Source organism: Lycium barbarum, chromosome 6 (genome assembly GCF_019175385.1).
Source record: "Lycium barbarum isolate Lr01 chromosome 6, ASM1917538v2, whole genome shotgun sequence".
Lineage (NCBI taxonomy): Eukaryota > Viridiplantae > Streptophyta > Magnoliopsida > Solanales > Solanaceae > Lycium > Lycium barbarum.
This window is the reverse complement of record NC_083342.1, coordinates 129,930,067-129,955,282: the sequence shown is the minus strand read 5'-3', so window position 1 is coordinate 129,955,282 and position 25,216 is coordinate 129,930,067. Positions and strand designations below refer to the sequence as shown.

The 25,216-nt window shown below is 36.9% G+C and overlaps 2 protein-coding genes across 2 annotated transcripts; one reads left to right on the top strand and one right to left on the bottom strand.

Annotated features, from left to right (window-relative positions):
- Window positions 1-11,440: 11,440 nt before the first annotated feature.
- LOC132598934 (uncharacterized) lies at window positions 11,441-15,858 on the top strand. Its single transcript, XM_060312095.1, has 2 exons — window positions 11,441-12,737; window positions 14,412-15,858. Exons 1-2 carry the CDS (start codon window positions 11,537-11,539, stop codon window positions 14,432-14,434), a joined length of 1,224 nt encoding a protein of 407 aa, XP_060168078.1. The 5' UTR covers window positions 11,441-11,536; the 3' UTR covers window positions 14,435-15,858.
- Window positions 15,859-18,920: 3,062 nt separating this feature from the next.
- On the bottom strand, window positions 18,921-24,696 carry LOC132598933 (DNA polymerase kappa-like). Its single transcript, XM_060312094.1, has 14 exons — window positions 24,541-24,696; window positions 23,797-23,969; window positions 22,944-23,117; window positions 22,641-22,764; window positions 22,469-22,569; window positions 22,234-22,320; window positions 21,826-21,921; window positions 21,574-21,694; window positions 21,208-21,336; window positions 20,949-21,040; window positions 20,763-20,874; window positions 19,558-19,886; window positions 19,142-19,452; window positions 18,921-18,992 (listed from the first exon to the last, which is right to left on the bottom strand). Exons 1-14 carry the CDS (start codon window positions 24,626-24,628, stop codon window positions 18,932-18,934), a joined length of 1,998 nt encoding a protein of 665 aa, XP_060168077.1. The 5' UTR covers window positions 24,629-24,696; the 3' UTR covers window positions 18,921-18,931.
- Between the last annotated feature and the right edge of the window lie 520 nt (window positions 24,697-25,216).

Sequence of the window (25,216 nt, the reverse complement as noted above, 5' to 3'; positions counted from 1 at the left end):
AATGCGAGCAGTTTTTTGATGTGGATGAGACCCCAGCAGCATCGAAGGTTAAGCTTGCTTCTTGTCGAATGGAAGGAAAGGCACTACAATGGCACCAAACCTTCATGAAAAGCAGAATCACTAGAGAATGGCCAGGTTGGGGAGAGTATGTGAGGTGTTTATACTCCAGATTTGGCACAGAACTCTTTGATGACCCCATGGGTGATTTTAAGGATCTAAGACAGGTATCTTCTGTGCAAGATTATGTTGATACATTTGATGAATTACTCACTAGGGTAGAATTAGCAGATGAATATGTGGTGAGTTGTTTCATTAGAGGTTTGCACCCAGATATTGGCCTAACTGTCAAAATGTTTGAACCAAGATCCTTGCAAAAAGCCATTAGTCTAGCCAGGATCCAAGAACAAAAAATCACACTCAACCAACAATCCACCAAATCCACCCAAAACTCAAATTTTTCTTTTCCCAGAACCAGTTTCAGAAATAGTGCTTTTTTACAACCTACTACAAGCTATGCAGCCCCAAAAACCAGTTACCCAAGAGCACCACCAACCACAAATCCAAAAAATTTCAAACCAAAATTCTTGAGTCCTGCTGAGATGGAGGAAAGGAGATCTAAAGGACTATGTTTCAATTGTGATGAAAAATTTACACCAGGCCATGTGTGTAAAAGCAAGAGACAGTTATTTTTCCTGGAGCTAGATGAACTAGATGAGCAACAAGAAATGGGGGATAGTTGTTTGATGGACCCTGCTGAGATGTTTGCTATGGGGGTTCAAGGTTTCCCTACTGATGATGAGGGGTCAATCTTGCCCCATGTCTCAGTGCATGCTATGAATGGTGTCCATGATTTCAGAACAATGAGAGTAACTACTTCTGTGAAGGGAAAAGCCATACAAGTCTTGATTGACACAGGAAGCACACACAATTTCTTGGATCTCAACACAGCTAGGAGATTAGGGTGTGCATTGTCTCACATTCATCCTTTTGCTGTGTCTGTGGCTGATGGGGGTAAGGTCAACAACAATTATGTGTGCAAGGGGTTCACTTGGAGAATGCAAGGTGTGGTGTTTGAATCAGACATGTTGATATTGCCTATTGGAGGGTGTCACTGGTTTTAGGTATCCAGTGGTTGATCACACTTGGGAACATCACTTGGAATTTCAGGCAACTTAAGATGGAATTTTCTGTCATGGGTCAGAAGGTGTCTTTAAGGGGTATACAACCCCCTTCTGTAAAAGTGATCCAGCAAGGTAAAATGGATAAATTTCTTGCCAAACCTGCTGAGATATGCATGATGTCAGTAGGTGTTTTGAAGGAGTCCCTTCTGGATGAAAATGCTAGTTTGTGGACTATGGGGATTGAGGATGGAGGGAGTAAGGATTTACAAGCTGTATTGAGTAACTATGAGGGGTTATTTGAGACCCCTAAGGAATTTCCACCTAACAGGCAACATGACCACAAAATCATCTTGAAGGAGGGTACTAGTCCAGTAAATATCAGACCATATAGATATCCTGTAATTCAGAAATATGAGATAGAAAAGATGGTAGATGAGTTACTCAACTCTGGTGTCATCAGATGCAGTACCAGCCCCTACTCTTCCCCTATTGTCATGGTGAAAAAGAAGGATGGGACATGGAGAATGTGTGTTGACTATAGGGAATTAAACAATGCCACAGTGAAAGATAAATTTCCAATTTCCTGTGATTGAGGAGTTGCTAGATGAGTTACATGGTGCAGTGTATTTTTCTAAGTTGGATTTGAGATCTGGTTACCATCAGATCAGGATGTGTGAGGATGACATTCCCAAAACAGCATTTAGAACTCATCATGGGCATTGTGAGTTCTTGGTCATGCCATTTGGATTGACCAATGCTCCATCAACATTCCAAAGTCTGATGAATAAGATTTTTCACCCTTATCTCAGAAAATTCATATTAGAGTTTTTTGATGATATTCTTATATATAGTTCTGATTGGAAGGAGCATTTGCTACATCTAGAGGAAGCTTTCAAGGTATTAAGATCCAATAAACTGTTTGTAAAAAAGAGTAAATGTGTTTTTGGAGTCACAAAAATAGACTACTTGGGACACATGATTTCTGCTAATGGTGTTGCTATGGATGATGACAAGATTGCAACTGTTCTCAGTTGGCCATTGCCAACTACTCTCAAGGGCCTTAGAGGAATTTTGGGTTTAACAGGCTATTACAGGAGGTTTATTAAGGGGTATGGTAGTATTGCAAGACCAATGACTGATCTATTGAAAAAAGGGAGTGTCCAATGGAACATTGAAGCTACTGCAGCATTTGAACAGTTGAAAAAGGCCATCACTTCTGCTCCCATTTTAGCACTGCCTGATTTTTCTAAACAGTTTGTAGTAGAAACTGATGCATCAGGTGAAGGAATTGGTGCTGTCCTGGTTCAAGATGGAAAACCTATAGCTTATTATAGTAAAGGGCTATCAACCAAATGTCAAGCACTTTCAGTTTATGAAAGAGAACTGCTTGCTTTAGTTAATGATGTACAAAAATGGAGACCATACCTACTTGGAAGGCATTTCATCATTAAGACTGATCATCACAGTCTTAAGTACCTGTTGGAACAAAGAATTACTACTTTAAGTCAGCAAAAGTGGCTAGTTAAGTTACTAGGCTTTGACTATGAAATCAGCTACAAAAAGGGTAAGGAGAATACTGTAGCTGATGCTTTATCAAGGAAGGAAGAATCAGCCCAATTGTTTCTCATTTCTGGGGTTCAAACTCCACTCTTGGAGGAAGTCAAGCAGACCTGGATTCAGGATCCTCTCCTCCAGCAGTTGATACTAGATATTCAAACTTCTCAGAATCACAAACCTTACTACAGTTTCCAGCGGGGTATTCTAACCAGAAAGGGCAAGATGATGGTGGGATATGATGCTGATGTGAGGAATAAATTGATGGCATTCTATCATGGTAGCTCAGTTGGGGGTCACTCAGGGATTTCTGCTACTTTGAAGAGACTCAAACAAGATTTTTTCTGGAAGAAAATGAAGCAAGATGTGTATGCTTTTGTTAAAGAATGTGACACTTGTCAAAGGTGTAAGAATGTTAATACTCCACCCTCTGGATTGCTTCAACCTCTTCCAATCCCTGAGAAAGTATGGCAGGACATTTCTATGGATTTTATTGAAGGACTCCCTAAAGCTGCGGGGAAAGAGGTTATTTTTGTGGTGGTGGATAGACTAAGTAAAGTTGCGCATTTCATGGCTTTGAAACACCCCTATACTGCTTTGGAGGTGGCTCAAATATTCATGGATAATGTTTTTAAACTCCATGGCATGCCCAAGACCATTGTATCTGACAGAGATGTCATTTTCACTAGCACTTTTTGGAAGGAACTATTTAAGTTGCAGAAAGTTTCACTTTTGACCTCTACAGCATACCATCCACAAACAGATGGTCAGACTGAAGTGGTCTATAGGTGTCTTGAATGTTATCTCAGATGTATGACTTTTGAGAGACCAAAACACTGGCCTCAGTGGTTGCCACTGGCTGAGTGGTGGTATAACACATCATACCACTCTTCCACACACTTGACCCCTTATGAAGTAGTGTATGGTCAAAAGCCACCACCTCTTTTACCATATATGCCTTTTGATTCAACTATTGACACTGTGGATAGAAGCTTACAGGCTAAGGAGGCTACCATCAGAGGGTTGAAATTCAATTTGGAGAAGGCAAAGAATAGAATGAAAGTGCAGGCTGATAAAAAAAGGGTGGACAGATCTTATGACATAGGTGATTGGGTTTATGTTAGATTGCAGCCTTATAGGCAAATGTCACTCAAAGATCACTCTTTTCAGAAGCTGTCAGCAAGATTCTTTGGTCCTTTTCAGATTATTGCTAAGGTTGGATTGGTTGCATACACCTTGGCATTACCCTCCCACTCTAAAATTCATCCCACATTTCACATCTCAGTTGAAAAGGAAAATTGGTACTCACACTGCTTCTGTACTACTTCCTGAGGTACATTCTGAGTCTGGTTATGTCATGCTTGCACCTGAAACTATCTTGGATAGAAGGATGGTTCCTAAGAGGGGCAGAGCTGTCACTCAAGTTCTAGTCAAATGGATCAATGCTGCTCCTGAGGATAGCACTTGGGAGAACCTGCAGGATTTTCAGCTCAGATTTCCAGACTTTAATCCTTGAGGACAAGGATTCCTTGAGGGGGAGGCATTGTTATGATCACAAATGAGTTTTACTAATAATTCCATGTAATTCACTGTTAATTAGCTGTCAAGTAGTTAAAGTAGTTAGAGTATAGTCATGTGCACGGCACATGGGAATTAGTTAGACAGTTAACAGTTCCCAGAGTTAGTTAGCAACTGAATTTCCCTCCCAAATTCTGTTCAGTCCTTACTTGATTATAAAGACTGAGTTTGGGATACATTTGTACACACTGGTGAAGTCATAAATCAACAAACTGAATTCATTGTTCTCTCATTTTCTCTCTATTGGGTATTTGTTCAGGAACACCAGAACTGTTCCTTAGAATACTCCATCTTTCTTTCTGTTTTTCTTTGAGTTCACATCAATCCTACGAAAATATATATGCCCAACCCGCCCAAATTTGGATCACGATTTTGCCACCCATATAGTTATGATAATCCATTTTCTATAACCATCAACATGTTAATGCAAAGTTATAAACAATTTAAGTCTAGCGTGCTACGTGTTTTCTAGATAAATTGGAGAATATAAATTTCTTGAAATATCAGTCTATCGGTGCCTAAAATGACGGTAGGTTTGAGTAGTCATTTATATCGTTAATCCAAAGGAATTATTATAAGTAGATCGCTAATTGGAATAAGTACGAAAATCAAAAGCTTTATCAATGATAAGCAAGTGCTAACTGCACCCTTAATTTATTAACTCGTTGCATGGATAAAACTTGATGCAGCTGGTTTCACCTGTAAATTTACAATGTTACACCTTTGTACTTTCCTCCTAATTTAGCTCAAGTAAAATGTCCTAAATAGTACCCCCCCTAATTTAGCTCAAGTGAACTTTCTTGGTTGATCTTTTAAGTTGAATCGACTAAGAAAAAACGGCTTGTGCACGAAGCATTTCATGTTTACTCACGTATAGGGAAGAACACACCCCAAGTAGGCAGTGCAGGAAAAAAAAAAAAAAAAAGGGTGGAGCTCGTGATCACACGCTAGTAGAGTAAGCGCAAACTTCATATTACAGAAATTATCAATTAATACATCCTATTTTCACAAGATATATAGAGAATCATTGAGAAACTACAAAGCACATATGGTACCTTACTTGGGAAGAAAACCAATTAAAGAACTAATTAATATCTAGAGTGATGATGATGTTGGTGCTCTAACGGCAATAATTCCATGTTTACTCACGTATAGGAAGAACACACCCCAGTCCCCAAGTAGGCAGTGCAGGAAAAAAAAAAAAAAAGCGAAGCTCGTGATCACACGCTAGTAGAGTAAGCGTAAACTTCATATTACAGAAATTATCAATTAATACATCCTATTTTCACAATATATATAGAGAATCATTGAGAAACTACAAAGCACATATAGTACCTTACTTGGGAAGAAAACTAATTAATATCTAGAGTGATGGTGATGTTGGTGCTCTAACGGCAATAAAACAGGAAACAGCGGCCATGATAACAGTCGTAGCAATGCAGCTCAAATCATCAAATATGGCGGAATATCTCATCTCTTGCAATTCCCATATCGTTGTTATGAATTGCTTCACTCCATCGATAACCGGCATCAAATACGGCATCATCTTTAATATATACTTATGAAATTCTTCTTCGATGATCTCAACTCGTTAAAAGATCGATAATCAATGGAGAAGAAATAAACGGAATACATTTTCTTTATAAAGTTGAAAGAAAAAGAGGAGCTAGGTTGTCCGTATATGCTTACGTCGGTTGTCATTTAAGGATGGTAGCATGGTACGTACAACAAATAGGTGTTGTTTCCAGGATGCTTCCTCTCTATGTCAAAATGAAGGCTGTGGGGTATATAGCGAATTTGTATCTTTCCATTCTAATTTTCTGTCTCTTGTTTGGATAATGATTTCTACTGATTGATTCACTTGATTATAGAGGCAAAGTCAGGATTTTTAGTGTATGAATGAATTTTTTCTTGCTTATTGAGTTTTTAATAAGATTATTTGTACCTATTAAATGATTTTTTTAAAACATAAATACAATGTTTAGGCCAAAATTAATGGATCCCATGCTTAGTGTTTTAATGATTCCGGTAATAATAAAATGTACTGATTAAATTATTATATGAAAAATAGGTTTAAATAAATTTATTGAAAAAAATATTGTTTTTAGACAAGTAGTCTTGAAAGATGTGTTAGGCTGGACCATGAGTTGAATCATTTTAGAAGTTTCAACTGAAATCCTAATTAGTTTAAGGCACACCAGGGATTTCATATCATACGTGTTTTACTAGTCAAAATCTTATGAAAAGTAATTTTGAAAAACATGGTGTGCAGAAGCCAATTCGTTGGTTACTAAATTTGGTTAGATATTCTTATTTGTGGACCAAACAATTAGGAGTTTTTGTATTAATTAGGATATCTAGGTGTTATATTATCAGCTTATTGTAGAAGTATTTTAAGGTCGAAGTTTGTTGGATAAACATTCCTTCAAGCTCGAGTTAACTTGAAAAGATTAGCGATAATCGAGAGATTGGGTGAAAGGCTCAGGCAAAAGCTCTTAGGATTACTAAAGTAATTTGGATTTGACTCATTATGTCAATAAAGAGTTAGTTGAAATCCTACAGGATACAACTCGTGGTTTTACACATTTGAGCAAAAGTAAATTTTCACGTAAGAGTACTTGTGTTCTTTATTTTTATGCTCTTTAGTTTCCTACCGTCAATTGCAAGAAATGTCAACTGGACTTTGTTCCATAGAGTACATAATTCCTATACGTTAATCAAACTTTAAAAGAGTGCGAAAAGATAGTTTATTTTATTTTCTTTAGCTGGATTCATCTTTTTCATATTTTATTGTTGCCACTTATCGGAATAATAAATCCAAAGTGTGATCCCTTTTGTTACATTTATTAGGATATATTGTCCATAAATAAATAAAAGATAGGTTTATTTTATTTGAAGTGGAATGTTCGGTTTAAATGACAGTTTTAAACGTTTCAATAACAGTTTGATGGCTGGTCACTTCCCTGAAGAGTAAGCCTACAAATAAGAGATTTTTTTTTTTCTTCTCTTGAATGGTCTCTAATTCAAGAATTAAAAACTCCATCACAATTGATTGCTCTGTATAAATTATAAACTGAAAAGAAGTATTGTATTGTCTTTCGACCGCATCGAGAGGGTAGAATCTTTTGAAAAAACACATACGAGATTTGAAAAGATTATTTTCTTCTATTTAAATTGTAAGAGGACAATATATCTCATTTTCTCTTTTTTCCTAGGCTTCCGCTTATATTACTAAGAGTTGTGCTGCTTGTTTCAATTACTCCAGTACTTTCCTTTGTCTTCCAGATGAGATGTCCCAAATAGGTCATCCATTTTTACTGAATCGACATTAATTGTGTAAGACTTCTTTTCGTGAGAGAAAAAAGTGCACACACATCTTATACTTTTTAATTCACAAAATTTAAGTTCACTTTTTTATGTCACAAAAAGGAACCTCACACAATTAGTGGCAATTGTGTGAGGCACATATTAAAAAATTTTGTTCTTCCATAATATTTTTCTATATTTGCCGAACCTTGTCTGAGTTCCCAATTTCGACGTTTATTAATAATAACTAGATACCAGAGCTCGTGCCAGCACGGGCCCAACATATATTTATAATTTTATTCAACACATATTTATAAATTTTTTTATGCAATTATAAAAAGAATTTGATATATTCTACAACATTTCTTGAAAGCCACATATGTAAAGATAGAAATTTTGGGAGCAAGGGTTCAATAACTTGTGCGATGATATTATTTCTTTGTTTCAGTTTTGTTACATCTCGTATTTTTGAACGTCGGATTATTTGTAAGCTGAGGTGGGGCCCACACGTCAAGATTTTTTTTTTTTTTTTGGGACATGTGACAAATTATATGAATCACATATGTGAAGTTAAACACAACTCAAGAAGGACCCTTGGGCCAAATCAAAGTGGAAGTCCTCCAAACGAATATTTTTAAGAAAACGTTTTCGGGTGACCTGACTTTGGGGGGCAAAAACGGTATTATATGTTTGGAATTTGGAAAAATACCAAGAATTAGAAGTTGTAGATAATTGAATTATCTTTCCAACCATAGGTCGTGGGTTCCCAGGTGGCGTCGGTACAAGGAGATATGGACGTTTTAAGGTCGAAAGGTCAGTGGGCTAGGCCCAACTCGGGACCAACCGAGTTGGCCCAAAAAAATGAAAAGAAAAATTTAGGCCCAAGGTGAGAGGGTGGCCGGCCATACCTGGTCCAAGCCCATCAAATTAATTAATTTCCATGTGGCAAATTAATTATAAAGGGATCATTATCCCTTAGATGATTCAAGAAACTTAGAAGGAGAAAGAACAAACAAAACAAGAGCAAAAAAAAGGGCCATTTCGGGTTTGGCCATAGAAAATTCACCCCTCCAAATCTTCCTCCAAAAATTATTTTCTTGTGGTATTCCTACTAATTTAAGGGTCCTTTACAACTTGGTGTAATTGTTTTGGAAGAAGGAGCACTTATTTCTTCAAGTTGAGAACTTGTTCAAGTGAAGGAGTTGTAGAAAAAGGTAAGAATCAATTCCTTTTTCTTATGTTATGAAGGTTTGTTTATGTTGTGGTATGTGGAAATGAGTAGAAATTATGGAAATAAGGAAGTTTGCAAAGTGGGTATGTATATATATATGTAGCCATGAGTGTATATATGTTGTATACATATATGAGTTGAATTTTATGTTGTATTCTAGTTGTGGTTATGGTGAAAATTATATTGGGAATGAAAGTTGAATGAATTTTGGTTGAAGTTGGAATGTAGAAGATTATGTCACTTTAGAATGATTTTGTGATATTATGGAAATGAAGTTGTTAAGATGTGAATTATGATTATGGTTGATGAAATTGGAAGATGGAAATATGTTATGAATATGTAGGTTGAAGATTTGAAGTTTTGGGTGAATTATGTTTTGGTGGAAAGTTTGTATATTTTGTATATCTTGTGAATATTTCGTAGAAATGATATGCAATATTTCCAAATTATATTGTGATGATCTAGATTAATGATGAATGTGAAACCATTGAGATTAGTTTGGAAATTGAAGTTGAAATGAAGGTTATGACATTATGTTGGAAAGATAGCTAGTTAAGTTATATTGTGTTTATAGTGATTGTTGTTGTTGATGATGTTGTTGTTGGGTTGTTGTTGATGATGTTGTTGTTGGGTTGTTGTTGATTGTTTTGGCCGAGTTAAATTCTCGGGGATGCTATATGTATAGGGGAGATGCTGCCCAAATTTCTGTAGGCAATTATGAATAAAGATTGAATACTTAAAGATTGGAAATTGAGAATTGGTAAATGTGACCAATTGCAGATTTTGGGCGAAACGGGAATTGAATTTGGAAAGGCATAAAGAGCATATAAGGTATGTAAAGCTATCCCGATTCTTCTCTTGGCATGTCCTAGATGTACTAGGCTTGGATTTACGCCTCGGGGAATATTCTGTCCATCGGAATCCGCGTTTGAAATCGTCGCTTTTTCATTCAATAGAATTGAATTCCTTAAGTATGCTTTGATGAAAAATTATGAAAATTTTTCCCAAATTGCTTACGAAGTTATGGAATGTCCTAGAACCTTTGTAGGTGACCCCATAAGCTTAAAAATACGTAATTTGAGCCCACCGCTTCATTGGTCCCGAGGTGGGCCCACTATTTCCAATTTTACCCTTTATGTGTCTATGACTTGTCTTCGAGCGTTTTCGTTAGAGATACTCTAACTACTCCTTTATCTACTAAATAAAAACTATTTTAAATATTTCATTAAGTCTTATAAATTGTTTTGAATCTTGAAAACGATCTCGGATAGATTATGCCTCCGTAACCCGTTATGACATCTAAATTTACTTACTATGTTTCCGTCCGATTTCATTGATTTGACTTGACATTCGATATGCCTCATTGAGTCTCTGGAAATATATATATGGTATTTTTAGTGCATTTAGTTTCTCACTACTCCGTTCGTGGATGCCTCAATGTTTCCCCCACTGAGCCCGGGCCAGGATATGTTGTCAAGCGTGATCCTTTGCATTGTTCGCCGTGCCTCGATGTGAGGGGGCAGGTATACGCGTACATGGGTTTGTGGAGTATGCTGTGCCATGTACGCTTGTTCTGATATGATTTGCTATGGCCATCTGATATGACATATTATGTTACAGGGTTATGCCCCTGTTCTGATTCTTCTGTGTTGTGGCACCAGCGTCGGGAGGGTGGCCACGTTCTGTCTGCCGAGTCCCTTGGCAGGGGCCGGATTTGATGTGACATATGTTTCTGTACACACTCTGCATGTTTTGAAAATATGTATCTGATACTTTGGGTTTTCTATTTACTTTCTGTACGTTCTGTACCAGTTATGATTTTGTTTCTGTAATTCAGGCTTTGCATATTCAGTACATATTTCGTACTGACCCCCTTTCTTCGGGGGCTGCGTTTTCATGCCGCGCAGGTACCGACGACAGGTTTGCTGATCCGTCCGCTTAGGATCTTATTCTGCTATTTTGGAGCGCTCCTTTATCCGGAGCCTATATTTTGGTACAATCTTCTGCTATTGTATATATGTACGCTATTCAGGGGTACGACGGGGCCCTGTCCCATCTTATGATTCTGTTATGTTCTGTAGAGGTCTGTAGACATACTTGTGTGGGTTCTGTATATGTTTTGGGTTGTTATGATCGGTGATGGCCTTATCGGCCTCTACGTGCAAAATCTGTTCATCTGTGATATTTAGTAGCGCCAACTAACCTTTATATTAATATATTTTGATAATATGTTGGTTTGGGTTATTGGGTACGTTTGGGTGTCCAGCACGGACACTAGTCGCGGCCTACGGGGTTGGGTCGTGACAAAAGTGGTATCAGAGCGGTTCGTCCTCGGAACGTCTACAGACCGTGTCTAGTAGAGTCTTGTTTATCGGTGTGTTGTGCACCACACCTATAAACAGGAAGCTACAGGACATTTAGGGTGTTTCGTTTTTTGAAATCTTAGATCGTGCGATAGAACTGTGCTATTAGGATGATTCTGTCCTGATCCGTTGTTGTTTTTCTTTCAGTGATGCCTCCGAAAAAGGCGACGGCTGCCCAGAAGAAAAAGGGCGTGGTAAGAGAGACCAGCCGGGCTCAGAAGGGTACTCGGACCCTTGCTCAGATGATGCGTGATATTGCGTCCCGGCCAGCAGACTCTGTTACGTCTTCATCATCAGAGGAGTCTGGGGCAGCTCCACCAGTAGCTCCAGAGGTTCCAGTACCTGAGCCTCCAGCTCCACAGCCAGGGGCTGAGGATCGGGCTATGAGAGATGCGGTCCAGTTGTTGACCAGACTGGTAGCAGGGCAGGTTCATAGGCACGGACTTGGGGATGGTCGTGCAGACAGACGTGACAGTTCGAGAGCTCGTGAGTTCCTGACCTGTAATCCTCCAGAGTTCTTCGGGACAAAGCCCGAGGAGGATCCTGAGGAGTTTATCAGGAAGATGCGGCGCACGTTACATTTGATTAAGGCATCTGCGACAGAGTCAGTCGAGTTGGCTTCGTACCGGTTGTATGATGTAGCAGCAAATTGGTACGAGTCTTGGGAGTTAGCCAGAGGCGTTGGTGCTCCCCCAGCAGTCTGGGATGAGTTTTCTGAGGCTTTTCTTAGCCATTTTCTGCCTCCGGAGTTACGGCGGGCCAGGGCTGACAGATTCTTATTGCTGAGACAGAGGGGCTGCAGTGTTCGAGAGTACAGTATGGAGTTCGACTCATTGGCCCGATATGCACCTGCTGTGGTAGCTACTATGGCTGACAGGATGCACAGGTATATTATGGGGCTGGACCGTTATTTTGTCGACAGTTGCTTGGTATTGGCCGCTCAGCCCGATATGGATATTGCCCGGATTCAGGCGCACGCTCAGGGCATGGAGGACCGGCACAGGGGCCATCAGCCCGATAGGAGTCAGGATCGGAGACAGCCCAAGAGGGCCAGATCATCTGGGTATTTTGAGGAATTTCGGAGTGGGCAGCCTCAGCAGCAGCAGCAGTCTAGCAGGCATTCTTCCCAGCCGGCACAGAGCACACCTCCGCAGTTCTCAGGCAGGAGATTTGATAGCCCAGGGTATTTAGGAGCAGGCCAGAGCTCCGGGGTTTCAGGTTCGCGGGTAGACAGGAGTTCCGGTCAGACGAGGCCACCCAGGCCTCAGTGTTCTTATTGTGGGAGATACCACCCTGGAGAGTGCTACCGTGCTACAGGTGCTTGTTATTCTTGTGGCCGTCAGGGCCATACTGTGAGAGAGTGTCCGTATAAGGGTAATTTGGGAGGTGCAGCGCAGCCTACCGGATCAGTCGCTGGGTCATCGTCTCCTTCGATAGCCATGCGCCCTGCGGGGCAGGGTACGTCGACATCAGCAGGCCGCGGCAGAGGTAGTGGCGGGGCTCCCAGTTCAAGCGGTCCTTCGAACCGCATCTATGCCTTGACTAGTCGACAGGACCCGGAGGCGCTACCAAACGCGGATACAGGTATACTAATGTCTTTTTCGAAATATAAGTGTATTGACAGATCTAGCCTCTACTTTGTGATATATTTTCCCCAAAATGCTTACAAGACCCTATAAGATTAATTTAACATTCGAGGACGAATGTTCTAAAGGGGGGGAGGATGTTACATCTCGTATTTTTGAACGTCGGATTATTTGTAAGCTGAGGTGGGGCCCACACGTCAAGATTTTTTTTTTTTTTTTGGGACATGTGACAAATTATATGAATCACATATGTGAAGTTAAACACAACTCAAGAAGGACCCTTGGGCCAAATCAAAGTGGAAGTCCTCCAAACGAATATTTTTAAGAAAACGTTTTCGGGTGACCTGACTTTGGGGGGCAAAAACGGTATTATATGTTTGGAATTTGGAAAAATACCAAGAATTAGAAGTTGTAGATAATTGAATTATCTTTCCAACCATAGGTCGTGGGTTCCCAGGTGGCGTCGGTACAAGGAGATATGGACGTTTTAAGGTCGAAAGGTCAGTGGGCTAGGCCCAACTCGGGACCAACCGAGTTGGCCCAAAAAAATGAAAAGAAAAATTTAGGCCCAAGGTGAGAGGGTGGCCGGCCATACCTGGTCCAAGCCCATCAAATTAATTAATTTCCATGTGGCAAATTAATTATAAAGGGATCATTATCCCTTAGATGATTCAAGAAACTTAGAAGGAGAAAGAACAAACAAAACAAGAGCAAAAAAAAGGGCCATTTCGGGTTTGGCCATAGAAAATTCACCCCTCCAAATCTTCCTCCAAAAATTATTTTCTTGTGGTATTCCTACTAATTTAAGGGTCCTTTACAACTTGGTGTAATTGTTTTGGAAGAAGGAGCACTTATTTCTTCAAGTTGAGAACTTGTTCAAGTGAAGGAGTTGTAGAAAAAGGTAAGAATCAATTCCTTTTTCTTATGTTATGAAGGTTTGTTTATGTTGTGGTATGTGGAAATGAGTAGAAATTATGGAAATAAGGAAGTTTGCAAAGTGGGTATGTATATATATATGTAGCCATGAGTGTATATATGTTGTATACATATATGAGTTGAATTTTATGTTGTATTCTAGTTGTGGTTATGGTGAAAATTATATTGGGAATGAAAGTTGAATGAATTTTGGTTGAAGTTGGAATGTAGAAGATTATGTCACTTTAGAATGATTTTGTGATATTATGGAAATGAAGTTGTTAAGATGTGAATTATGATTATGGTTGATGAAATTGGAAGATGGAAATATGTTATGAATATGTAGGTTGAAGATTTGAAGTTTTGGGTGAATTATGTTTTGGTGGAAAGTTTGTATATTTTGTATATCTTGTGAATATTTCGTAGAAATGATATGCAATATTTCCAAATTATATTGTGATGATCTAGATTAATGATGAATGTGAAACCATTGAGATTAGTTTGGAAATTGAAGTTGAAATGAAGGTTATGACATTATGTTGGAAAGATAGCTAGTTAAGTTATATTGTGTTTATAGTGATTGTTGTTGTTGATGATGTTGTTGTTGGGTTGTTGTTGATTGTTTTGGCCGAGTTAAATTCTCGGGGATGCTATATGTATAGGGGAGATGCTGCCCAAATTTCTGTAGGCAATTATGAATAAAGATTGAATACTTAAAGATTGGAAATTGAGAATTGGTAAATGTGACCAATTGCAGATTTTGGGCGAAACGGGAATTGAATTTGGAAAGGCATAAAGAGCATATAAGGTATGTAAAGCTATCCCGATTCTTCTCTTGGCATGTCCTAGATGTACTAGGCTTGGATTTACGCCTCGGGGAATATTCTGTCCATCGGAATCCGCGTTTGAAATCGTCGCTTTTTCATTCAATAGAATTGAATTCCTTAAGTATGCTTTGATGAAAAATTATGAAAATTTTTCCCAAATTGCTTACGAAGTTATGGAATGTCCTAGAACCTTTGTAGGTGACCCCATAAGCTTAAAAATACGTAATTTGAGCCCACCGCTTCATTGGTCCCGAGGTGGGCCCACTATTTCCAATTTTACCCTTTATGTGTCTATGACTTGTCTTCGAGCGTTTTCGTTAGAGATACTCTAACTACTCCTTTATCTACTAAATAAAAACTATTTTAAATATTTCATTAAGTCTTATAAATTGTTTTGAATCTTGAAAACGATCTCGGATAGATTATGCCTCCGTAACCCGTTATGACATCTAAATTTACTTACTATGTTTCCGTCCGATTTCATTGATTTGACTTGACATTCGATATGCCTCATTGAGTCTCTGGAAATATATATATGGTATTTTTAGTGCATTTAGTTTCTCACTACTCCGTTCGTGGATGCCTCAATGTTTCCCCCACTGAGCCCGGGCCAGGATATGTTGTCAAGCGTGATCCTTTGCATTGTTCGCCGTGCCTCGATGTGAGGGGGCAGGTATACGCGTACATGGGTTTGTGGAGTATGCTGTGCCATGTACGCTTGTTCTGATATGATTTGCTATGGCCATCTGATATGACATATTATGTTACAGGGTTATGCCCCTGTTCTGATTCTTCTGTGTTGTGGCACCAGCGTCGGGAGGGTGGCCACGTTCTGTCTGCCGAGTCCCTTGGCAGGGGCCGGATTTGATGTGACATATGTTTCTGTACACACTCTGCATGTTTTGAAAATATGTATCTGATACTTTGGGTTTTCTATTTACTTTCTGTACGTTCTGTACCAGTTATGATTTTGTTTCTGTAATTCAGGCTTTGCATATTCAGTACATATTTCGTACTGACCCCCTTTCTTCGGGGGCTGCGTTTTCATGCCGCGCAGGTACCGACGACAGGTTTGCTGATCCGTCCGCTTAGGATCTTATTCTGCTATTTTGGAGCGCTCCTTTATCCGGAGCCTATATTTTGGTACAATCTTCTGCTATTGTATATATGTACGCTATTCAGGGGTACGACGGGGCCCTGTCCCATCTTATGATTCTGTTATGTTCTGTAGAGGTCTGTAGACATACTTGTGTGGGTTCTGTATATGTTTTGGGTTGTTATGATCGGTGATGGCCTTATCGGCCTCTACGTGCAAAATCTGTTCATCTGTGATATTTAGTAGCGCCAACTAACCTTTATATTAATATATTTTGATAATATGTTGGTTTGGGTTATTGGGTACGTTTGGGTGTCCAGCACGGACACTAGTCGCGGCCTACGGGGTTGGGTCGTGACAAGTTTATATGACTTTATTTAAGAAAAAGGCTAATAGACACTTTTTAAACTACGCGTTAATCAAATTTGAACCAGAATTTCAAAACTTATTGAATTTTTAACTACTTCTAAATACGGAAACGTCATTTGAACTACCATTCCCCTAGACTAAAACGTGAAACCTTTTATACATATGGTGATTATGTATATTGTGTCATATAATGGGCATAGATGCAGTATAAGATTTCTGTCCTTTTTTTTTCTTTACGTAACCTATCATAAGTATGTACTAATAAATTATTTTGGTTATTATGGTGCTCCGTATATTATTAAAAACTTAAGACATTGGAATATGCCTTTTGAGAATGTAATACCCATCTTAGTTTCTTTTTAGGTTATTAAACAGTACTGCAATAAACATCTGAATAATTTATTTTATCAGTTGTAACAATATTCAATTAATTTGATTATAGAATTACAGTTGGTGAGGTAAGATATCACTCATGGAACTACAAAATGTAATCAGTTGTAATAGTAACTTTTAAAAAATGAAGCTTGATAATAATATATTCAGAACTACTTTTGAAAAATTAATCACCAGTATTGACTTAACAGAGGATACTTTGAGAATTACATGGATATTGCTTGATCTTTTAATATGGGGTCCACGTTTTTTTTTAATTTTTAACATGAGTTGGAGGTGGACGACCAATCCACCTCCAAACTCATGCTTATATATAGTACTAGACAGCGTATGCCCGTGCTGAGCACGGGCCCAACACTTTGGATTATAGTGTATCTATGTGTATGTAGTTGTGTTTGGATAGTGATAATATATATATATATATATATATATATATATATATATATATATATATATATATTTTATATTGCTAATAAGCATACATAAGTTTGCACAGTTTTTATGTATATATATATATATATATATATATATATATATATATATATATATATATAGTTATATACTATGTTCAAAACATGATTAATATAACATTGTAGTTTGTGCTCCGTATCCAAAACTTTATTATATTAGTGTTTGCTACGAATACAAAGTTGGCAAAAATTTATTAATACTTTTTAAAAGAGAAGAATTGTTCAAAAGGAAACTATTTTCCTCTCTTTGAGATAAAATAATAGCAATATTTAAGCATCAGTTGATACTTTGAATTTTAATTCGATTAATTTAAAGGTGTAAAATATTCTATTGTTAATGTATGCTAAATAATACTTATTATTTTTTTATCAAATTTTGATTTGGATAATTGTAATTCAAATTATTTAATTAATTTTACATGCTTAAAACGAAACAAAGTAGAAATTTAATTTTCTATTTAAACAAAGAACTACTATTTTTTAATTTTTGGTAAATATTCTTGGTTTAGCTTATTATAATTTGACTAATTTACCTTATTCATTATTTGATCTCTATTTAATATTATTTTTTCTTTTAAGACATTAATCTCTTTTCATATTTATTAGAGTAAGAATAAAAATGAAAAAATAATTAAATTCTATCTTATTTTAAAACATTAATATTTTAAGTATATCTAGATTAGATCTCAGGCTAATATAAGAAAAGAAAAAAAATTGAATGGTTTGACTATTTAACCTTTTGAAGAAAAACAATAATATAGGGTCCATGTTTTTTGCTGTACAATAATTTCATTTGGTCCCACTAATGGGTTGATACACATGTGGCAATGAATCCATCATTATTGGCTTAACGAGGGTATTGTTTTTTAATATGATGTGCGTTTTTTTTTTTTGACATTATTTTTTTTTTAATATTTTTTTTTACATGGGTTTGGAGATGGCGGGGTCCACTTTTTTTAAAATATATTTATTTTAGTAAACATAACAAATAAATGACATGACGGAATAGCAAATACAACAGTTAAATATCTAGATTAGATCTCAGACTAATATAAGAAAAGAAAGGAAATTGTATGGTTTGACTACTTAACCTTTTGAAGAAAAGCAATAGTACGGGATCCATGTTTTTTGCTATACAATAATTTCATTTGCTCCCACTAATAGGTTGATACGCATGTGTCAATGAATCCACCATTATTGCCTTAATGAGGGTATGATTTTTTAATATGGGATGCATGTTTTATTTTTTTTTAATATAAGATCCACTTTTTTTTTTTTTTGATATTGTTTGATTTTTTAATATGAGGTCCATCTTTTTTTTTCATTAGCTTGTAGATGATGGGGTCCACTTTTTTTTTTATATTGCTTGATTTTTTTAATATGGAGCCCACTTTATAATTTTATTCCATTATTTTTAAGTTGACTGACGACGAAGTAGTAATAATAAATAAATATAAATGTCTCGTTACTTCCAGGATGCTTCCTTCTCCCAGCCAAATGAAAGGTTGTGGGGTAACCAATGGAATATTAGTTTGGCTTTAGTATATCTCATTCAGAAATCTTGTCAAGACATGAATTTATGTTTAATGCACACATTTGCATTTATGTAAGTTTGTTCGTGCCAATTGTATCATTTGATATTGATTTTTAAAAAAATCATTTGCTTTGTAACAACTTTAAATTTATATATTATAGTCTGTTTGGCCAAATTTTATTTTTCTCAAATGTGTTAATTTTTTTTCAATAAGTGCTGATTTTAAAAAAGTGAGATGTTTAATCGGGCTTTTGGGAGAAAATAAGTATTTTTGGGAAGTAGCACAAGTTGTTTTAAGTAGCTAAAAAAATAGTTTCAGCCCAAAAACACTTTTTTGAAAAGCACTTTTAAGAAAAATACGCACTTTTTAAAAGTTTGGTCAAACACTAATTGCTGCTCAAAAGTGCTTTTTAAATTAATTGGCGAAACACAAACTGTTTTTGACCAAAAATACTTTTTTGAAAAAAACACTTTTCAAAATAAAATAATTTTAGAAACTTGGCCAAACAATCTAATAGTCAGAATAAAAAATAAAAAATGTCGTATCGCCTCTTTTTTACCCTAAGATCATGCATAATTACAATCGAATCAAAACCATACTATTAGAGAGGTTGATTCAACCTTAAGCTGCCTCCACCTCTGGGAAGCCCTAACAAGAATTCAGAACAAATGAGATGACACAGACAATACTCGAGAAGTGAAAGGAAAAAAAGGAAGAGAAATACTCAATAGAATAGCACTTGGCAGGATGAGAAACAATATTTCATGTATCAGGCAACACCGTGAAGTAGAAGGTACCTCTGTTGTGGCATAAAACTTCTGTGGTGGTTGCCTGATTCTTCACCTTGCAGCTTTTCAGCAAGATGAAAATCAGAATGTTCTTGCCTTTCTTCAACGAAACTTGGAGGCAGCTCAATACCACAAATAGAGCATTTGTAGTCATCCACCCAACGAAATAATTGCTTCTGATCTGATACAGACCCTGCCTCATCATCCGCACAGTTAACACCAATCTCCCATCTATCACAGCTGCTTGCCTCAAATTGTCCCGTATAAGAGACGACCTTCTCAGACTTTATTGTATGATCAGTATCGGTTGGTTCATGAACCTGAGTAAAATTACATTTTGACAATTAGAAAGCTCAGTACTTGAATCATTAACCTTTCTTTGGTCATATTGTTGTACTTTGGCTTTTAGAGAGAAAAACATATACCTTCAGTCTAGGTTCACTATTTGGAGGTACAACAGTTTCGTTCACTTCTTCATTAATGTTCCCTAATATATGGCAACTGTAAGTAGAATCTGATGTCTGGTTCTCCATTGACAAGTCACACAGATCACAAGATGGCTCAGCGCAGTAGGTAGGACAACAATTCACATCAACTGAGAAAGTATTATCACAAACATCAGAGACCAAGTGCCTGTAATCACTCGTCTTTCCTCCAGAAGCATCTCCGGCGAGAATGAAATTAGAAAGAGTTTTTTGTGTAGGATCAGGTGGAATGCCATTCTTGTCTTCACTGAAATGAGACATACGAAGTCCTGATAGAAAAGTTCAACTGGTTAATCAAAATGCCTCATGCTGGAAATGTGCAGTCAAATAACAAATCCAAAACACGTCAGTTGGATTCTGTTTTGGGCTTTTTGCTGCCCCAAAGCACATTCATAAATCGATAGTTTAACCAATGATTGCGAGTAAAAGTTACAGAAACGTAGCGGCAAATGAGTGGGACAACATCAAAAACTGATAGATGCAAAATGAAAAAAATTAAACACCCCTCTACTGTTGTAAAAGAGGGCAAAACAGCAAATCCAAATAACCAAAGGAATTAATAAATCTATGAACTGTTCTCTACATTTGCTTCTTCCTTTGCCCTACCTCATAATGTTATCCTTCTTCACTATGAGAAATTCTAGGCTTTCAAATATTTTATTCATTAGTAGCCGTAACCTTCTCTTCAATCCGGTAGCAGGGCTTCAGAATTGGAGAAAATAAACTTTGCAAACTTCAAGCTACACAATGCTACCAAATTTCAATTGATATCCTCAATTTTTTAAACCAAATTGAAAATTCTAACACTTCCTATTCTAGGTCCTCGTTCACTCTATATTTGCAGTAATCAACCAGAAGGAAAGAAGATGGCTTTATTCCTCTAAGATGTAAAAGCAGGACCAACGTTGCATACAAATAATTGCAGATAATTCGCCTGATTATTGGATGATTTCAGCCACACATGAATTTGTATCTTTTGAGGCACATCCTTGATGCCTTTCCCCACGAACATTATAATCATAATATTCGCCCATACACAAAAAAACAATCACAGCTTATTTATAGCACTGAGCAATTAAGAAAAGGGAAACCACACAAGACAGTCACATTTACTAAAAAGAACTGAACAATGTTAAAGCACCTACCCATGAGTCTCAAAGAAACAGGAAATTCGGCCTTCAGCAGCTTCGAACCATGTTTCAAGATTTCCTCACTTGAACTTATGTAACTTGGCAAAGTCACGGCTCGAGTTCGAACCTGGGGACCTTGATTATATCAACTAACTTTATATAGAAATAACCTAAATTTATGTAGCAAAATGTCGGAAGTACCTCAAAGGATGCGGTTTTCAGTTTTAGTGTCAATGTTCGCCCAAAAAGACCTTCCCTTTTCATATCAGCAGAAAGCATCTCTGATAGATCAACTGCAAGCCAAAGTTGACAAAATTATCTTCGGTTCACAGAAAATGATTATAAACACATGCCAAAGTTCCAGCAAAAGGGAAATTTCTCCATACTCAAAATCTGATTGGGAATGCATTCGTCAGGCAATCAGAAACCCTGGCAGTAACTAAAAGTCTAAAAACCATACCTAATTTTTGGAAAAGCAAAGCTTCATCCTCAGTGGCTGAAAAGGTTCTTTCATTACTTATACTCTTTCTCGTCTTATATTGAGGAGTATCGGTTCCGCCAAGCCCTAGACCGACAGAAAGGAAAAAGTCTGCAGCGAAGACGCAACTGATATGTTGTCAATATACAGAAGAATCCATCAATGGGAAAATTCAGGACAACGCAATGACCACATCAGTTAATCAAATTTGACGAAGACTCTAAAACACAACAGAATATCATATTATACAGCTCAAATCGAGCTTGAACTTTCCATGAAAATAGTTCTAGGTTGTGTTCTTGTCAGATTAAGGGGAAATAAAAGAGATGGATTATATCACTAACAAACCTGCTGACAAACGAGAAAACAGGGCACAAATAAAACTACTCTTTTGCAGCATCTCCTCACAGGTTGCTATTCCAAAGACATCCTTTAAGATACGTTCGGTCACCTTACCGATGCCCCCAATCTGTACATACCTTCCTGAATGTCAGATTATAAACCTACATCCTAAAATGTAAAAACAGAACTGAACTGCCTAATTGGAATGAAGATATTTCACAAAAGAAATAGCCTAAACAAAACAGCTACTCTCCATACCTTCCTTATTGGAAGTGAAGAAATAAATGTCAGGATAGCACTTCGATCATTTGGCAAAACAAACTGGCCATTGGGTTTGTTGATATCTGAACAAACCTGTGAGAAAGAATAAAGAAGCTATTATTCGGAAATCTGAATCTTCATTTTGATTCGAAAAAGTGTGAATAGCTGGACTGTTAACTAATTGGATTTGCAGATCATCTTTTCTCACGGTTTTCCAAAAACATGATGCAATTATTTCCTAGTTTGGGTGACGCATACCTAGATGTACGAGTTTGTATGATGCTCCTAGCTTAAATGCAAAAACTAATGCATCGTATAGACGGCTCAAGAATAGTCTATGTAGAAAGCGCGCATTCATTTCATAAGAGGACAAGAACTAAAGCAAATAATTTTCATTTTCACTACCTTACCAAGTAAGCGGTTTGGTGCAACTCCAGCACTACATGTGAGACCTGTCTCAAGGTGTACACTTTGTCTTAGCTCTTCAGCCACCTTAAAGGAGTGGAACAACAAAAAAATGGAGGATCACTAGACTTGCAACAAACAAAGTCAAGCGCAAGGAAAAGCAGGGATAAATAAGATTGAGAGGAAATTCTGATGGAAGGAGATAAAGATGGAACAGAATCTGCTGTAGACTTACTTCTCCACTCGTAATGCCCCTCTCTTTGCAAACACTAGTAATATCTAGGTATGCCTCATCCAAGCTAGCAGCCAAAAAGTTTGGATCATATTTCTGAAAAACTATGAGAAGATGGATTAACAATCAAAATTAAATCAGAAATTACAAAGTCCGTGGAAGTACAGTGTGCAACCTTTTCTTGTTAAGTTGCTGTAATGATTATATTTCTGAAAGTCTACAGGGACAAATAATAACTCTGGACATAGTTTACGTGCAATAAATCCAGGCATCGCAGCACGGACGCCAAATTTCCGGGCCTATAAAAAAAAGTACATGCTATTCAGAAAAAGGGAAAAGGAAATAACGAAACAACTACAAACTCTACACAAATAGGAATCTGTAAACTATAAATGAGCTAAACGTGAATATCCACCAGCCACATTTATGCAGCAAGCATCTCTGATTAATCTAAAAGCTCATCATCTGAAAGTCAAACCTCATAGCTTGCTGTGGAAATCATGGACATGCTGCCAACAGCCAATGGCTTGCCTTCCAATGACGGATTACACAAGGTTTCAACAGCTGCATAAAAAGCATCCATATCCACATGTAGCCAAATCCTTGACAAATCACGTGTGGCTTCTAGCTCTAAAATCCTTTTGTCAGCCATCTGAAAAAAGAAAGAAAGGAAGAAGCTAATCTAATATAAAAAAAAATTAATGAAAGCTTTGGTCATGCAGTTAAAGCCACCCCGCATCCAAACAGAAAAAAGGGGAAGGGAAAAGCCAAAGCAACAATGCAGCATAAACAGATGATGTCATGAGCAAATAATGAAAGGACAGGATTACTGTCAAATAACAACTACTTCTGAACAATGAAATTTAAACTTAACCATTTTTATGCTCTTGACGTGACATTAAACACTAACGAGATGCTAGATTTAATAGATGTAATTTCCATGTTAGGGAAAAAACTAGCTCAAGAAACGCTGAAGGTAGAGATGTACTTTTGTTATGGTTTAAATGAAGCTTCAACAGCACCATGTGAGGCCACCCCAACCCATCTCAGATCCCTACTGAGCAGAAAACTAAATTTAATTTTGTTCTACTAACAGTTGGAATTTCATACTTGCACACTTCGAATATCTTCATATAGCAGCAGTCAACTGATCCTAGACTTTTAAAACAAATTCCTTAGACGAATCACACGTGGGCAAAACATTTTTTTTTATCATAAATACTCAATCAAAGACACTCAATGCAGAGAACAAAGACAGAAATAGACAATTAGGTTCCAACATGACACATTCGAGACATAACCATTTTCCTAATTGTCCTAAAAAAAAATACCTTCTGATGATGAGATATATCTTGTGCAGTAAGTTTGGAGTACTGAACACGCATGTTCTCGATTTTCTGCTTCGTATAAGCTTCCTTCTTTTCCTCATTCTCAAAATACTTGGATCCTTTACTCATTTCATACACTATCCTCTGCACTTTTTCCTTGTCCACTCCTTCCATTCCTACAATTTAAATCATCAAGCACAACATCCTCATATAGAACCACAATTTCAACTTTGAGCAAAATTGATCCAAAACCAACTCAATATAAAATAATACTCCCTCCGCCCATTTTTACTTGTCCATGTTTGACTTGACACAACCCTTAAGGAGCAATAAATAAAATGACAATTTTACAATATCACCCTAATAATTATAAATCATCTAAATAGTTGAAATCAATCAAACATACTTTAACAGTTGTGCAGCCACTAACAATTCTTTGAATTTTCCAACTCAATAATTAATAATAAGGGTAAAATAGGTATGAGATGTTATATTATCTCTTGGCTTTCCAAACTGGACAAGTAAAAATGGTCGAAGGGAGTACTGTGTACAGTGGTTTAAACAAGTAAATTTAAAAATGTTAATTAATCAATTCACTATACGTCCACTCTATTAGGAACATTTCATTCTAAACAGATGAAATTACATTTCCACACATGATTTAAGCAGTTAATTACATTAAAAATGATTGGAAATACCTAAACTTTCAGCAACTGCAAAAAAACTACTAAAAGTTTTAAAAATTACCAGCTTTGGCATTGGTAAAGACAGTGTGATAAGATTCCCATGGCCGAGAAGAAGAAGGCTCTGAGGTTTCGCTTTCGCTTTTCGCCATTCATTTGGATTTAGTTGCTTCCACAACAAGATTGAATTTATTTATTTTTTCACCTAAAAGGCCAAAAGACCGCGCCTTTTGACTTTAGTCCCAAATTTGATTGAATATTTTCCCGCCACCTCTTTAGTTCTTGAAATTACACTTAAGTCTCTTGATTTTCGGGAATGCTCCCCCGCCAAATCTACGGTTAATGATTTGTTGTTTGTCGCTAATGACTTATCCCCTAATCAATTAGACAACACTACTTCATATAGATGTGAATTTCCGAAAATGCCCTCCGCATCAAGCATGAGCTGTACCACTATTATCTCTTCTTATATAGGAGAAAAAACAATGATAAAATTTTGTAATTTCAAGAGATATCGTATGTTCCACTTTTAAAGCGATGAATCAAACATTTTCCAAATACAAATGTACTAAATAATTTAGCGATTATTAATTCACGTATTACAATCCTATAAAATTAGATTGTATTACATTTGGATGATTTAATAAACAAGTCATGACGACACAAATCCTCAACGTTTGATATCAAAAATGTGTTGGACAAAGATAAATTGAGAAATTAACAAAGTCATAATCCAATCC

Excerpts from the sequence above, each read along its gene's own strand:
- LOC132598934 (XM_060312095.1), top strand. The coding sequence starts at position 11,537 with ATGAGAGATGCGGTCCAGTTGTTGACCAGACTGGTAGCAGGGCAGGTT. Across the intron at positions 12,738-14,411 it reads GCTACCAAACGCGGATACAG|ATTTTGGGCGAAACGGGAAT; the intron begins GTATACTAATGT and ends GACCAATTGCAG.
- LOC132598933 (XM_060312094.1), bottom strand. The coding sequence starts at position 24,628 with ATGGCGAAAAGCGAAAGCGAAACCTCAGAGCCTTCTTCTTCTCGGCCA. Across the intron at positions 22,570-22,640 it reads CAGCAACTTAACAAGAAAAG|TTTTTCAGAAATATGATCCA; the intron begins GTTGCACACTGT and ends ATCTTCTCATAG. Across the intron at positions 22,321-22,468 it reads GGGGCATTACGAGTGGAGAA|GTGGCTGAAGAGCTAAGACA; the intron begins GTAAGTCTACAG and ends CACTCCTTTAAG.